Source organism: Kryptolebias marmoratus, linkage group LG2 (assembly GCF_001649575.2).
Source record: "Kryptolebias marmoratus isolate JLee-2015 linkage group LG2, ASM164957v2, whole genome shotgun sequence".
Lineage (NCBI taxonomy): Eukaryota > Metazoa > Chordata > Actinopteri > Cyprinodontiformes > Rivulidae > Kryptolebias > Kryptolebias marmoratus.
In genome coordinates this window covers 32,644,991-32,662,280 of record NC_051431.1, presented here as the reverse complement: position 1 = coordinate 32,662,280, position 17,290 = coordinate 32,644,991, and the positions used below count along the sequence as shown (strand labels likewise).

The 17,290-nt window shown below is 36.3% G+C and overlaps 1 protein-coding gene across 1 annotated transcript in view; it reads right to left on the bottom strand.

The window, feature by feature from the left end:
* Positions 1-17,290, bottom strand: part of zgc:153039 (uncharacterized protein LOC767698 homolog) — a 109,582-nt gene that overhangs the window by 42,649 nt on the left and 49,643 nt on the right. The window contains exons 7-9 of the mRNA XM_037979613.1: positions 15,382-15,539; positions 11,065-11,147; positions 1,218-1,342 (exon numbers count right to left, since the gene is read on the bottom strand). Coding sequence (XP_037835541.1) covers positions 1,218-1,342; positions 11,065-11,147; positions 15,382-15,539 — 366 coding nt within the window. The remainder of the gene's footprint in view (positions 1-1,217; positions 1,343-11,064; positions 11,148-15,381; positions 15,540-17,290) is intronic.

Below are 17,290 nucleotides of genomic sequence, written 5' to 3'. Positions count from 1 at the left end.
GGAGAGGGAAGTCTGGGTCTCCCTGCTTAGGCTGCTACCCCCGCGACCCGACCCCGGATAAGAGGAAGAGGATGGATGGATGGATGGATGGATGGATGGATGGATGGATGGATGGATGGATGGATGGTTAGGTCTTAGAACACTATTACACCTATAATAAGATCATTATTAGGCAATGTGATTATATTTAGACAGAAGTAGTCATAGTATTTGCATTTGATTTTTAAATAATAACAAAAGAAATTGTGTTTTTAACTTTTGTTTTAATACTAGGATACTATGAAAATGTGGCATTTATGCTCAAGGTTATCTTACTGTCAAAAATCTCATAGTAGCCCATGCCTTTTCACTACACAGCTATCAGCTGAAACCACTCACATCACCCAACTAAACCTTCAGAGAACAACTGAACAAATCTGTTTAAGCAGAGAAATCTATATTACAAGAAGCCCTTGTGGAACTGAGAATTACTTTTTATGGTGTCCAAACACTATATGTTTCCATTGCTGCTGTGTTATCATGTGTCTTTGATTTAGAAAGCAGCAAGTGCTCTTTCATGCCTGGTGACTCATTTCCAGCTATCACTGCAGAAGAATGTCCAACATTTAAAGCAGCACTAGATGTAATCTGTCACAGCAATAAAGCAATGTGTGATGTTTTAACAGTTTCCTCCATAACAAACAAAACAGAAGCAGTTTAAATGCTGTGAATGATAAATACAACACTGTTATTGAATTTTGAGGATTTTCTGTGTGACACTATAATCAGGTCACACAGAAATGTGAAAAGACTCAGATTTCAAACTGGCTGTGTCACAGTGTCATTCAGCCACATAAACATCAAATGTTTTCACACAAAGTTGTGTAAGAATAGTTTCAGAGAAGTTTTATAAATCAGAATAAGTGCAAGTGTCCTGGGAATACAAACACACACCGTACGCATAGTAACAGTGTAAATTTTAATCTCTAAGCATTGCCGTGTTACTCCGACATCCAGTTCAGGCTGCACACCCACACAATAACAAACCCAGGCACGGTTTTATTGTCAGTCCCTGTCCAATATAGGGCTATAAGCATTGGCCAGTTTTATGTCTTTTAATTACTATACTGTCTCATAGCAGCATCCACCTGGCAAAAGAAAAAAACATCCCCACAAATTTATAGACAACGCAGAATCGAAAAAGACAAGGAGTGGGTGTGTGAATCTGCTAAGTATACCTGAAATTAGGTGCAGAGGCCCATTCCAGGGCAAGGCAAGCCAAGTCCACTGCAGCATACACCAGCAGGAAGAAAATGGTGACAATACTGGCAATAGTGTTGAGCTTTCCTGCAAACAGCACCAACTAGAGAGAAAAGAAAGACCAAAACAACAAAAATAGAGGATTAACAGCGACAGACGATGATCTTTTCAACTTTACAATACAGACAAATGATGCAACAATCAGTTTCTAGTTCAGTATAAACATAGAATTATAAAAAAAAATACTTTACATCAAAAGTAAAGTTTTAAACTGTTTTAGTTTTTTAACCTGGCACACCTCAAACAAGTCAACAGAATTATGATGTTATAATATAATAAAATTCATAATTCTAATAAAACAAAGAACTGTAATAACTTTTGGATCACTGAGTGTGGCACTTTCTTTTAAATCAAGCATGTGTACCTGGGTGATCCATCAATGCCAAATAGATCTAGAAATAATAAATACACATAAATACTGCAAGGCTTAAATGTACATTTTAATGAGTAACCAGCTAATGTGTGTTTTTTCCCTTTTAAATTAACCAGTCTAAAGTTTTAAAATGTTGTTGGGTCTAAACTAAGTCAAAAACTAGTTATAAAATTTAAAACCAATTTTAGCCAATGTCATAATATTTTTATTAATCATCATCATTATCATCTAGTTGTCCTTTGTTTAAACTTTGACACTAAGAATAGGTTTTTACCATCATCTCAGGAACAGGACACTATTAAAATAGATGTTTTTATTCTTATTATTTACAGGGGACGATGTAAAAAACACAGGCTCCACTGAGAGCTGCTGATTAAAGCTAAAGTTCAATTTAATTAAGATAATATCTTAGCTGCTGCTCAGCTTCTTGGACATGGCTATGTTAGCTGTGGCAGATACGTCGATAGCACAGCCAAAGTTGACTATTATTTTTAATTCTCTGGGCCTAATTTATAGGGAGAGCTGCACATCTAAAAATAATGACAGCAAAGAGATGTATGAGACTCACCCTCTTTGACAGAGGTGCAGTGGCTAAACTCTAATAGAGGAAAGAAATAATGACTGTGTGACAAGTACTGCTCTCTGCCCTGTTCTGACACCAAAATGTGTGAACATGACTATGTATAATCTACTGTGAGTTACCACAGATGTAAAAGACAGAAAAGAAAAGCAGTAATAGTTTCAAAAACAAAGTAAATAATGTTTTTGTGTGACAATTAATTAATTAAATAGAACAAGCAGCAGTTTTACCATGTTACATGGTAACTGTTGCTTCGTGAATAGGTTTTCTAGCCAAAGTCTAACTTGCAAACCTAGTCCTTAGTTAGGCTTTTTAAACAGAAAACAGAAAGATTAAAATATCTAAAACTGTCAAAGCAAAAGGAAAGTACAAATCTAAAATTAACAAAAAACTATATATTTCACACCTACTCATTAAGTTAAAACAAATAGGTATAGGGGGAAAAATACACGAACACACCGAGCAGAATATTGCCCAGTTATAGTTGTATAGGCCGGTGTACATCAGTGTTCACTAATTGTTTTTGTTTCAGCCATTGTTTAACCTGAGAGTTAAAAACTCTGGCATTAGTTAACAGTTTTTTTTCATTGGTAAACATTCTTAAACCTGAGGTTCTCTAAAAGAAAAGAAAGCTTGTTCAAATCATATTTTGTACCTCGCTGGATGTGTGATCCCTGATTTCCACATGCAGCTGACAAAAGGCAGCATGAGTGCACTGTATATAAAAAACAATCAAATTCAAAACTAAAATTTCCTCCGATTTTACCAAAATATTTTCTTAAGTTTCTGAACAATAAATTCAGTGTTACTGATGAAGTTTCAGAGATGAAACTTAAACCAGTCAACCAACCAAGATCTGAGGCCAGAGGCACTTCAGAAAAGCTCTGTAAGGATGAGAAGTTATATTGCCTGGGTTTATTTTTACAAGATACATACACTATTGTATTAGTAATGCAATCTAAAAATAAGTGAGTCAGTAAAAGGCCTATTTTTGAAAATCACAGTTTATTTTTGTATGCACAGCTCGCAAAACAGTATTCTAGGCCATGCAGATTATTTTGTTGCCCAAGTCTACCCAAACTGTACTCACCTTAGCTTGCTACCACACAAGTATGATTTAATCTACTTGAATATACTTTAGAAAGGAAGATAAACTGATTTAAACTAATATTAATTATTTATCGTTGGTGTGGTTTTGTGTTATCGACATTCAGAGCTGCTGCCTTGGATGTTTCCTGGCATAGGAGAGCTCCTGTGCAGGTGTCAACATACACTGCCTGGCCCAAAGAAAAGTCGCCACCAAAAAAAAGTTACACACTCTAATATTTTGTTGGACCACCTTCAGCTTTGATTACGTCACACATTCTCTGTGTCATTGTTTCTATAAGCTTCTGCAATGTCACAAGATTTATTTCCATCCAGTGCATAAATTTAAACCAAGATCTTCCATTGATGATGGTAGAGTCTGACCTTCTCCAGCACATCCCAAAGATTCTCAATGGGGTTAAGGTCTGGACTCTGTGGTGGTCAATCCATGTGTGAAAACGATGTCTCTCACTCCCTGAACCACTCTTTCACAATTCGAGCTCGATGAATCCTGGCATTGTCATCTTGGAATATGCCCGTGCCATCAGGGAAGAAAAACTCCATTGATGGAATAACCTGGTCCTTCAGTATATTCAGGTAGTCAGCTGACCTTTGACCTTATTCTTTGAGCTCATCCTGTTGCTGAACCTGGACCTGACCAACTGCAGCAACCCCAGATCATAGCACTGCCCCCACAGGCTTGGACAGTAGGCAACACTTCCCCTGCCTCTCTTCTTACCCTGATGAGCCCATCACTNCTTTTTTTTCCAGTTAGCCTCACTGATTAGTGGTTTTCTTAAGGCTACACAGCTGTTCAGTCCCAATCCCTTCAGTTTCCTTCACATTGTGTGTGTGGAAATGTTCTTACTTTCATTATTAAACGCAGCCCAGAGTTCTACTGTTGTCTTCTTTGATTTGATTTCAACAAACGTTTAAGTGATTGCCGATCACGATCATTCAGATTTTTTTTCCAGCCACATTTCTTCCTTGAAGGCGATGGGTCCCCACTATCCTTCCAGTTTTTAATAATGCGTTGGACAGTTCTTAACCCAGTTTTAGTAGTTTCTGTGATCTCCTTAGATGTTTTCTCTGCTTGATGCCAATGATCTGACCCTTCTCAAACAGACTGACATCTTTTCCACGACCACAGGATGTGTCTTTAAACATGGTTGTTTAAGAAATGAGGAGCAACTCATTGCACCAGTTGGGGTTAAATAACTTGTTGCCAGCTGAAACATAATCACCCATGCAGTAATTATCCAATAGGAGGCTCGTACTTATTTGCTGAGTTAAATCCAGATGGGGACTTTTTTTGGCCAGGCAGTGTATAACTCAAGTGCTGTGGAATTATGGAAACTAAACTGAAAAGATTTTGTTTTGAGTTTTAAACTCCAGAAACAGCTGTGTGACTATTTTGAGATAATTTGTCACACAAATTTCTTGAACATGTTCAAAATTAAACTGACAAAGCTTTGAACCTCTGGGTCTCCCAGGAGGAAACTGAGAAGCCCTGCAAACGTTTAGGCATTTTAAAAACTCCTTTTTGAACGCCACTTGTCAACTAGTCACTAACAGTTGATGTACAATGAAATATTACCTTAATCCACTTCTTTCATTAAGTTGACATCTGATGCAAACATGAGCATAACAAAAAACATTTTTCTGTTTGCGCTTTAAAATAAGGAGCCACTAAACTTCTTAGAGTTTAGAAACAAAGATTAGGTAATATTAGCATTATGTTACAGCTAATGATGCCAAACCAATGACTAATGATTTCTATTAGTTCTAATATAGTTGAAAGAAAATACATTACCATTCTACATTTCCATATGCATACAGGCAACTATAATTAGCTCTTCGTCTCATTCTCTGGTTCAAACATTTACAACAAATTACCCATCAGCTTTAGTATGCAAGGATGTGGGTGAGGGGAAATTAGCACTGTCATAGACTCCCCAAAAATAAAAAAGTGTAGAACTGCATGTCAGGCAACCCCAACCAGGGTTGTTTTTATAAACTGTAATGCCAGGTTTTTTTTTTGTTTGTTATCACTTTATTTTTAATCTTTATAACTTATCTTTTAATGCAGACTTAGGGGACTAACATTTTGTCAGTGAACATTAGTCTCTAATTCTATTTCTCATTTTCTGTTTTGTTAACTGCTTGTAATTGCATGTTATTTGTTTTTAAAGTGCAGCATAAATTACTTTTGATTGACTAAAACTGAATAATATCACAGAATTTACAGAGTAAACAAACTGAACATTAGCTGAAGTCATTTATTCATAATAACTACACACTACTTTTAATGCTATACTCACACATTCACACTATTTTTCATCGAGATAAAATCAGCTTAACCTATAGGAGAAAGATATCATTTTCATTTTTGATTAGGACTAAAGACCAACTTTGATTGGTTGAATTGTTAACTGTAATGTGAACAACTTCAAGTTCAAAAACTGGACATTTTCCATGTTCCTACCATCCACTCGGCATGTGCTTAGTTTGTTAGTTAGTTTAGTTTGTTGGCGTGTGCAAATCTTTAGTACTCAATAAAACATTTTTTGTGGGTGTTCCATCATCGTCTTCAAGTGTGTTTACTTTATCTGTTTAAGAGCTGCAGTCGCTGATTACACAGAAAAGAGAGATAACTACTGCACTGAGAAAACAGAGCAGTATCTTCATCACTGATTATCATGTGTTTTATGACCAGCTGTTAAAAAGTTCCACTAGAGACAGCATATTTTCTTTTGCTCAAGGTTTTTTTTATTTATTTATTTATTTATTTTGGGGGTGGCAAAAAGCAGCAACACAGTGACAACTAACTTTGTGATCATGAGGCCAAAGTGTTGAAAAGGGAAGAAAAGGAGAAATACTAATTATACGAAATTGAGATGAATAATGTCACATTAACAGGTAGTCAAGGAAAGGAGGAAAGTTGCATGAGATGAAGCACAGACATGTAAGGGATGGAGAAAATGGGAAAAGATGAGAAGAAGAGAGAAAGAAAGACAAATAAGGGGTAAGAGAGCTTCCTGACCTCTGGCAGTCAGTTAGTAGGGTTCTCCCCAATGCTCTCTGGAGAGTCAGCTCTACCAGAGCATTAATTAGCCATTAACTCAGACACAGGCATGCATGGATGACTGCTGAAAAAGCACACAGACTGCAGTGTGTGTTAGCATGCACTATATCTGTCCTGGGAATCTGTTTCTGGGGCGATCTGAATGACTTTATACTTGGAAGCAGCATGCATAAATAACCATACATTTTACTACAAAATATGTGAAACACACACACACACACACACACACACAAACAGAACTGAATAGAGACAAGTTAGAAACATGCTGGGACACAAAGTTTATGCTTTTTAACAATGCAAAAAATGAACCAAAATGTCTTTGCTCAAAGAAATCAAATGTAAATTGTTGAATCAAGTAGCAATCATGCAGGTTTCAATAAATTGTTACCTCAGGTTGTAAGATCAATAAACACCTTATATGGTTATTGTTAACATTTGTCCATTTTAATGTTAGCAACCAAAAACTGAAAGTCTGGTTTGTGACAGATTAAAGCAATTTGATTGCAATGATAACAATCATCATAAATTCAAAAACAGACTTAAATAGGTGGGATTCTAACCCTACGCCAGAGACAGGCAACCTAGTCCTCGAGGGCCACTATCCTGCAGGTTTTCCTTGTTTCCCTGCTCCAACACACCTGATTCAGAGGTTAAATCACCTCTTCATGTCTGCAGAAGCCTGTTAATCACCCATTGATTCAGATCAGGTGTGTTGGAGCAGAGGAACAAGTAAAACCTGCAGGATGGTGGCCCTCCAGGACCAGGATTGCCTTCCCCTGCCCTATGCCACAGGAGCTAGAAAACAAACTTTCTGTAGTGTTGACTTGTGTTTGCCCTTACTCGGTATGGGACTTTATGGGTAAAGTGAGGTAGTTGGCTGGCTTTTATCCTTGTACAAATCTTGTACAAATTGCAAGTTAGCTCTAGCGAACTCTCCAGTAAATAATTATTTTCAGACATACCAAGCACAGTAGGTCAATGGTTAGTGTCATCCCCTCACAGCAATAGGGCTGGAGGTCCTTTCTGTATGGTAAGTATCATAGTTTCTTTTTCTTCAAGTGCTTCAGTTTCTTCTCGCTGTCCCACAATATGGGCCCTATATTAGGTAAGAACACTAAACTGGCTGCAAGTAAAAGTGCTTTATTGTTGAGAGTTTCTCTGTCACAGTCCTGTAATCTGGCAGCCATTCCAGGTTTTACTCTGTCTTTCACCCTGAGTCAAATGAAATCATTTTCTGCCTAAAACTAACCCATCACATAACAAGGCTATATTTGCTTAGCAACAGATGGATAAATGGATATCTTAGAATCAATTAACTTCTACTTGTGCGTTAGCTAACTAGTAAATCAAACATACTTCTCATTTTACAATTCCATGACCTGAAGTGGTTCTGAGACAGATCCCAACAATTACTTTTCATGACAAATTGTCAAATTTACAGTATATTTGTAGCAAATAACTGATAAGAAAATGTGGCAAATGGAATGTGTTGTTCCATAGGCGATCTAACAACATGCAAAATATACACAGACAAAAGCATTCATTTAAGCAATGGCTAATGCAATCTACAAAAAGCACCTTAAATTAGAAAGGAGTCTTTTTTTAACTGACATCCCAGATGCAGCTCATTACTTGTTAGCTGACCAAATTAATATGTTGTAATAAGTGTGAGGCTGGCTGTAATAATAAGATAAGATTATACCAAAGGAAATTCAGAAGTTGCCAGCTGCCGCCATTCACACAATACAATGAAAATAAACAATACAGATACAATGAAAGTACAAAGAAACAAAATGCAAAAAACTTAATAATGAAAACCATGAAATAGCAAAACAAGTAGTGTGTTATCAAGGAGTTATTTCCCATAGTAGTTATTGCACGAAAAAAATCCCAGTAATTAAAGTATAGGTACAAATTAAGTAAACCGGAGTAAGGTGGACTTTAAACTGAAATCACAATGTCCATTAGTCATATTTAAAAACTAAACTCTGACTCTCTGGCTCTGTTGGAAACATGCTTGGAGCAGAGTGCAAAGCAGTGGGGATATGAGTTTTAAATTGTGGTCTTTTACAAGAAAGAAAAAGGTAGAAGAAGGTAGGGTGAGTCACGGCCACTTATTAGTTGTGTAAAAGTTTTTCTGTGGAATTGGTAACAACATGTCCAATTCAGACGAGATTACTCTCTGAATACATTCAAATAAAATAAAATCTGAGTGTAACTTAAGACCCTCAGAAATGGTACAAAGTCTAGGTAGAAACAGTGCTCTTCTAAGTACTGTGGCATTGCACTTTGGACCAAAATAATCACTGGAAAAATAGATGGATCAGTGAGAGTACTAAGTTACACGAACTTAAAAGTGCATTAAAAATACATTTATTCACATACAACAGCAAAAAAAAAACTAAAATCTGCCTGTTCATCATTTTATATAATGAATGATTTATTTGTGGAAATTCATGCCTTCTTTTCTAAAACTAATAATTAAATCAAAGTTTTAAAAAAACAATGCAACCACAAACAACTTGCACATTCAAAACTGTGAAGAGTAGGAGACTAAAACTACCTTCTCAATATTCTAATAACTTGTACATCTAATGTTTCCTTTGACCTAGATTTTCTAGTAATTTTCCTTCTGCAAGAAGTTTAGTAAAAAAAAAATAGCCCCCACTTCCTTTTCAACTCTGCATTGTTTGAATATAAAAAGCTAGATTACAATCAAACTTTAGTTATCAGTTAATCATCCTTATGAAGAAAAAGAACGAGAGTAAATGATCTCTGATGGCAGCAGCAACGCAGCTAACGATTTTCACCTAATTGCTCCTCCTCAGCTCCTGGAGAGTGACGAGGAATAAGGAGAAGAGGACAAGAAGAAGATAGACATTGAGAGAAAGAGAGGGCACAAATAATGACAGGCCATTCAGCTTCTAACACTCACCTCTGATAATGATGGTTTAGTCAGGGCTATTTGCCCATGAGATCCACCGCCTCCTCTTTGTCTCCCTATCCTCACCCTCCTGTCCTCTGCCAATAGTTTCTCCTCAGTCTAAATTGACTTTTTCCCTCCCTTAGAAGACAATATAAAAACTCCACCACAACCAGATATCTTTGTGTCTCTGGGAAGAGCATAAAAACACTTGGACACTTTGTTCCGTTCAAAAGCTTTCACCAAATATTCCTGCTTTCATCATTTCTTAAAGACTTTAGCTAGTGACCAGCCTAAATGATTGAATCTGTAATGGAGAGACGTTCACCTATTACTGCATGGACTGTTTTATGGTGTCTTTGTTTCAAATGCTTGAGAATTTAATTTAACATTAAGGTTTGATATACAATATTTCAACATTAACACAGAAACAAACGTATCAGAGAACACTGTCACTTGCCTGTTTTTGCGTTCCTGTCCTGTGTTCTGTTGAGGTGCAGGCGTGTTAGTGCATGTGAGTCTTTTCTATCCAGACACTGCTGATCTCTAAATTTTACTCTACTAAAGACTGTTTGTTACATAGAACAACTCTTTAGGAATGCAACATAACAGACAAAGGAAGGTGACTTTACAAATGTCACAGTAAAATCTAGAACAATGTGCTGTCAGTGGTTAAATGTTTTCTACACTGTGAACGCAACATATCACAATTACCATTTTTATGTCGGTAAATATTTGTGACATTATGCAACTCAGACGTTTGTTCTGTAATTAAGAGTGCACATTTTACTGTACGCTGACCACATGTGATGCATGTGCATTTAGGTGATTTCAGCTCACAAAAAAGACAGCAACTCACTACAGTTTAAAGCCTAAATAAGAACAGTGCAGTCACCTTATTAAGACAAAAACAAACAGAAACAAAAACTTTTAGGATTTGTCTTATTCTGTATGACTGAAAATCTCCACCAAAACATTTAAAACAGTACTGTCGTGTTTGTTGTTGGTGTTCTACATTTTTAAGGCTGTCTGCACAAAAAACATTTTGAAATCATATAAACGTAAAATTTAACGACACCGTTTTGCTTGGTAATGGCCTGCCGTCATAACATTGATGAAAAGTAATCACTGGATGTGCATTTGCAACTAATTAATTTCTGGGGTCAACACAATTCAAGATGGCCACCACAGCAAACACATTAGAGTTAGAATCTGACAGCTATCTCCAACACATATTTCCAGCAATACACAATGTGCAGGATTTTTGCTTAAACCTTTGGCCTTACCTGTTAGAGTCACCCTGTTTATTTCATCAAGCCCTGGACAGTTCAGTCCGTTTTACAGATATTAGGCTAAACATTGGTGTGGTAGTAGCTGCTACTCATCCCCAGCACATATTCTGATCACATATTGTGATCAGATCACATGAGATTTTTGTTTAAATCTTTGGTATGTGAGGCAACAAGTGATATGTATTCATTCAGGAAATACTGTTTTCATTTTCATTTCTTTTATTCCTTTAACAGCTGCTGTAAGTACTGTTGCTTTTTTATAAAGTGGTTGTAACACAGAAGATAAAGTGACTGTTCTGAAGTCTCCTAATGTTCTCTGTCCACATGTTCCTCACTTAGAAGTCACTTTGTATAGAAGTGTCTGCGTTAATGCAATGTAAAGAACTTTTAGAAAGTCCCAATTCAAATGTATGCATCTCCACTAACCTGCACAAGAAACCAGGAGATGAGCACAGAGACCCAGGGGTTGCCACTGTGGGATGTCCTCTTAGCTAGAGACAGCACCGTACCTGAAGGGATAAAAAGAGATGAAGTACAGAAGACGTCTCTAAATAAAAAACAACAACAAAAGAGACAAGCATAAAAACTGTTTATATCTTTTAAACAATCTTGTAAACCTACACCACTGAACAGAAAGAAAAGTTTCAAATCAGATGAAAAACTTTGTCATTACAGTTACCTCCTTAACTAAAAGTTGTAACAATGACAGAGTCAGTGTTATATGTTTGAAATTTTGTAATTTAAAAAAAAATTGGATAAATTATGTTTTGTTTAAAAAGCAAAAACTTATTCAATTAAATGTAACTGACTGAATTATTTTCAAGTAATTCAGGCCAAAAACAGACTATAATAAGATGCAATAAACCTTAGGTATTTTTGGCAAAGATTTTGGGATTTTCTGTCATGCATACCTGAAAACCAAAGACATCAGAGGTAAGATAAGTTCAAAGTTCAAAAACTTAAGGATAAAGTGAATAAAATGTAATCTTGAAAACTTACTGATCAGGTAACATCTGTCTGATGTTCTATAGTTTCAAACACTAACATAAAAAGAGTTGAGAAATAATAAAATGATGAAAGCCAAACCTGGAAGTAAGGGAATATTTAATTTGTCCATTTATAAAACCACATTGTTTCCAGATTTAATGTGTCTGACATTTAAACAAATTCATGTAATTAACTCTATGTCTGGTTTTAAGAAAGATCCACAGTTGGTAAAAACAGACTTTATAAGTCAGAGTGCTGCTTGGTTCACTGGAAGACAGTCTCCTACACACATCTCATCCCTCAAACACCTTCAAGTTTGACATTTCCTCTTATGACCATGAGAAGCTGTTCTTTCTGTGGCTGAGTGCAACAAACAGTGCATGACTGAAAGTCTAAAAGCATGTTCAGACCATCTTGGAAACTCAATTGCAGGTGGACAGATCTGATTGAGCGCATGCACACCTTGTAGTTTAATGTGTATCCCAAAATGTCTTTGTGATTGGATGTCAGTTCCTCATTCTGTATACAAATATAGCCACGCAGCCATGTTTAAATATTACAATACATTCAGACATCTGAACTACATTATTTTTACACTGACCCTTGACAATTAGGTGATTATAATGCTAAATAACACTGCTCGGACTGTTGTCCTGTAATCAACACATACCATTAAGTCAAGTCAAGTCAAATTTATTTATATAGCACTTGTTCAGCAACAAGGCAATACAAAGTGCTTTGCAACATTTTACACAAAAATACAAAGTCAAAACACACAACAATATCCAGCCGGGATAATCTAAATGAAATCATGAATCTAACTGAAATCATGAAACATAAACATATCTAACATGAAAGCCCACACAACAATATAAAGTTAAATCTAAACATATCTAAAACATGAGCTAAGATAGGAAAAGTACAGACTAAAATAAGTTCAAATAGGCAAAGGCATCATAAAACTGACTAAGCCATACTAAAGTAAACTAAAGAAAAATCAAACTAAGATATAATTATACTAACATAAACTAAACTTTTATTTTAAGGAGTTTACATAACATCCAGAATTTTGAGATAGCCAGCCTTCCAAGGCCGACTCAGTGGAGCCAGATTCAGATATCAGAATTGGTTTTAGGAAATTTCCTGTCAGCCTTAAAAGTCTTACTGGAACATTTCAATGTCAAATCCAAACAGCCATTTAAAGTGATTATAGCTTATAGTGACTACAGCTAGTCCAATCAGCTCTAAAACCAACAACAAACTAAAGAAGAACTCACCTTACTGCATCCTGAAATCCTCTCTGATTATTAAAATTCAGTTTCATTAATTTACTTTTTTGAGAAGGATTTGGATAACAGTTCATTAAAACATTTAGCCCCAAAATACAAAACAAAATATACAAAAAAATGCTGCATCTTCAGAATATTGCCAAGGATGACTGTTTAATTCTCCTCAATCAGAAGGCAGCTGAGTGGACTTTCTTTCCCTTCCAGGGAATAATTGCCACTTAGATGCAGGAGGTCCTACCATAGGGTTCAGGACAGAAGGTGCTCAGACTACCAAATGTATGCAGATAAAAGGGAGTCCAGATGGTTTGATTACTGACTCAGCATCCACAACCGTACTATTGTTTTCCTGTTTTTCTTTTTCGAATGTTCTGGCAATACGCCTTTACATGTTATGCTGTTGTAATCATTCATCTATAAAAACATTCAGCTTATTGAGAAAATAGGACCTATGACTTTGGGTTTTTACAACTTTTTAAATATTTAAATTGTTTTAATAAATATTTCCACATAAAAAACACTGATTTCTCTACAATTCCTTCAAAAACATTGTTCTCTTTGAAATCGACTTCAACACACTTGCTGTTTTGGTCTTCTTGTGCTACTTTTACTTTTTATCATTTTGCTAATTTTAGCTTCTAGATAGCCTTTTGAAATGTTTAGCAAGCCCTTTGTTACTTTTAGCTAACCTTTTGATACTTTTAGCTAGTATTTTCCGTTATTTGGCTTTTAGTTACCATTTTTGCTTCCATTCGATTTAAGCTAGTAATCTGCTTGTTTTTAGCTTTAACAACTAATTTCAGCTTCTTCAGCAAAGTCATTTTCCCAGATATTGCAATTTCTCTAGCTGAAACTGTTTTCAGTGCACAATGAGGCTGTTCTCACTTGTATTTAGTGCTATCCAAATGCAAATAGCTAAGAAGGGATTTTAGTGCCAGGTCTGAACGGGATCCAAAGGCCACAATCAGCCACAAAAAAACTAAAAACCCTGCTCCAAAGGTGGGGAGCTGAGGTGGCAGATGGTGCAGGGAAGACTAAGCTTGAGAGTAAATTTCACACCTGATAAAAAACTGGAATTAAATAAGTGAGACTTTTAAGTCAAATCAATGCAGCTGAGGAGAGAGATGGAGAAAGGCAGGACAGGAGTGAAGGAGATGGAGATTAGCAAGCTATAGAGACGAAAGAGATGGAGATGTGTGGGAAGCTAACTCCTTTGAGTGTGTTGGTGTGTGTTGGGAAGCAGACACATCCATCAGTCAGTTCGTATAGGACAGTGGCAAGGTTAAACAGCGAGCAGCATGCATGAATGACAAGAACACACACAAATGCTTATAAAGTGTGGTCACAGTAACCACTTCACGAACTCCCGCCGCTCCCCCACAAGAACATTCCACATTTATGGTTTCACAGTTGCTGACTCCTAATTAAACAGATTAATCTAATTTATGTTAACCCTTTGGCTGTTAGTGAGCAGACAGCTTTTAGTTGAGTCATCTGCTCAGCTCTTTTTGATCACCCTACAGAGCTCTGGTAATACAGCAATTTATTTCCTCTAAACACACCCAGGATCAGCTAAATGGACAAAAGGAACCAGGACAAATCAATTTGCAGCAGGCTTGACAAAGGATGAGAAGATGGGATGAAAAGGTGCTCGCTGTCAATAATAAAGATAAAACTGCAGGCAGCAAAAATTCACACAGAGAAGAAAAGAAAAACACACAAGTACTGTATCTTATATGTGAATGTCTTTCATAGAGAAAAGTTTGTGCTAAAAACTCCAAATGAGAACATCTTTTGTTGTTTCAGCCTTGCGTCCACACAGACATGGTGTTTTAAGAACCGTGTATTGGACACGACTCCCAGTCAACACTGTCCTGCACTTTTGTGGTCTTGTAGGTTAACAAGATACAAAGTAAAACTTCCACTTTGTCATCAGTCAACAACAATGATTCAATTTGTTGCTCTTGTGTTTACCATCCTCATGTTTTCTTCTTGTAGTGCTTACAGTTTGCACCCAATGTGGAAGCTTTATGCACATGCTCCATGTCTGTCCTGTTTTCGATGTTTTTCATGCCTGCCAAAGTCACTACAGCGTTTAGGTGATTTCTGCATTTCTAGGTGAATGAAAACATTTCTAGAAACAGTGCTGTGTTTACAAAAAACGTTTTTCATAAACAACAAATAAAAAGATTGTTTGTGAAAAAATTGAAAAAAATAATTATGTGTGGACAAGTCCTACGAAGTTAAAAGTTATACAGCTACACACTTATCCTAGATGTCTAGAGACTTCAGTCTTCAGATTTCTACAAGTCAGAAGCCAGACTTTGTGGGAAACAGATTTTACATTTCACTTGTATACACCGAGGAACTTCTCATGTCATGGCAGTGGAATAGCACCAGTGACATAAAGCCGTCTGACTGCAGTTTTCAAGGCAATCGCTCCAATGCAGAGAATCATTGTGTTACCTACCAAATAAGTCATCCTTTGCCAAGGCGTAGAGGATGCGGGAGGCTCCGATGAGATTGCTCATTGCAGCGGAGAGCGTTGAGGAATAAACTCCGATGATGACGAAAGGATAACAGACGTTGATATCTCTCAGGAAACTGTAATCCCTTTGAAGAAGGAGACTGTAACAATTTACAGAAGAAAGGAAAAAATAGATTAACCCTCATGTGCTCAAGTTATTACTTAGTCAATATCTTTTCATTTGTAAGTGCAAAAATTACATGTTTCTTGGTGCAGAAAGCCAAAAACCAAAATTCCTTTAAAAATGTTCCTTTGAGTGACAGTACTTTACAAAAGGTAGAGATTTTTTTATTCGCTCACTGTCAAAAGTAGACAATTAAGTTTTTGTCTGCGTCTGTGTATGTCTATTAGCAAAATATCTCCTGACCCACTGAACAAAATTTTAACTTTTAGGACTCATTCACTGTATGTACATCTACAAGTGATTAACTTTTGGAGCCAACCTAATTCAGGATGGCCGTTACAGTCAACACACCTTAGAACAAAAATAGCAATAATTCAGTCTGTCTTACATAAATTGTGTTAAAATCTGGTGTAGCTGTAACTGGGAGTCATTCACAACACATACTCGGAGTGTGACATCTCATGATTACATGAGAATGCTGTCATTTCTCAGCATAAAATAACCAAAAAAAGTCTTAAACTCTGACATGAAAGGCAGTGGCAGATATGTATCCTTCAAGAAATGCTAGGCCTTTAAGTTCTTACTTACAATTTTGGTATGTTCATTTTTTGCTTTGTTTCTTGTTCTTCTATGCAACAACAAACATTTTTAAGCATTTATGCAGGGAGACATCAAAATAAAAAATCAACCTGCAGAACTTAAGGAAATTTGTTTTGCATGATGTCAGACACATATATATATATATATATATTTTTTTTTTTTTTTTGTCAAATATACTTGCAAAATGTAGACAGTTGTAATTCACAACCAAGTTAAAGACTTAAATACTGAATGAAAGTGAGATTAAGTGAAAAATCACAAATCTGCTTTGGACAAGAAGATAAAGCTGAACGTTTAGTTTGGTGAAGGCCCAATACAACACATACAGATGACTGAAGAAAGAAAAGCAGCACATTTCCACAGTCGTCAATGATATGGGGCTCCATGTCACATAAAGGAGCAGGGGGGATGGCAGTCATTACCCCTACAGGAAATAACCAGGTGGACACTAAAAATTTTGGAAATTTTTCTCATTTCTCAACCAATAGACAGTAAATTTGATGAAGTTATTTTATGATGATAATGAATCTTTCTGCAAAGTCTCAATTCATTTTAAAATTTATGGTGAAAAAATAAAATCCAAGACAAAAACTTATTGGTTTTTTAAGTACTATGGACCTTGCCTACAATATCAAGGCATCACAGAAGTCTATTTTCCTCCAATTCATGATTCCACACTAACTTCTTCCACTCACTCAGTCACTCATATTCTGTCCTTTATCCTATTCAGGGTAACATGAAGCAAATGCCTATCCTACAGTCAATAGGCAAGAGGTGGGATACACCCTGGAAACACCACAGAGATGCACACACTAACTCCCAAAGTTAATTAGAATCAATAATTAATCTAACACGCATGTTTCTGGACTACAGATCCACAAGGAGAATATACAAAGTCCAAACAGAAAGGGTCAAAATCTAAGGCCTTGTTGTAAAGGCAAACTGTTGCTCACCACAGCACCACGATGCTGTCCATGTTCCTTCACTTAAAGAGACAGATTAGACTTATTGAGCTGAGATGGAACAATTACATTACCTGTTGTACTGTAGATAGTTCTTTGAACGTCAGTTTGCAGTAATAGTCTGAATCCAAGTGGATTGAAAATCTAATGGCTAGACTGAGTGGGA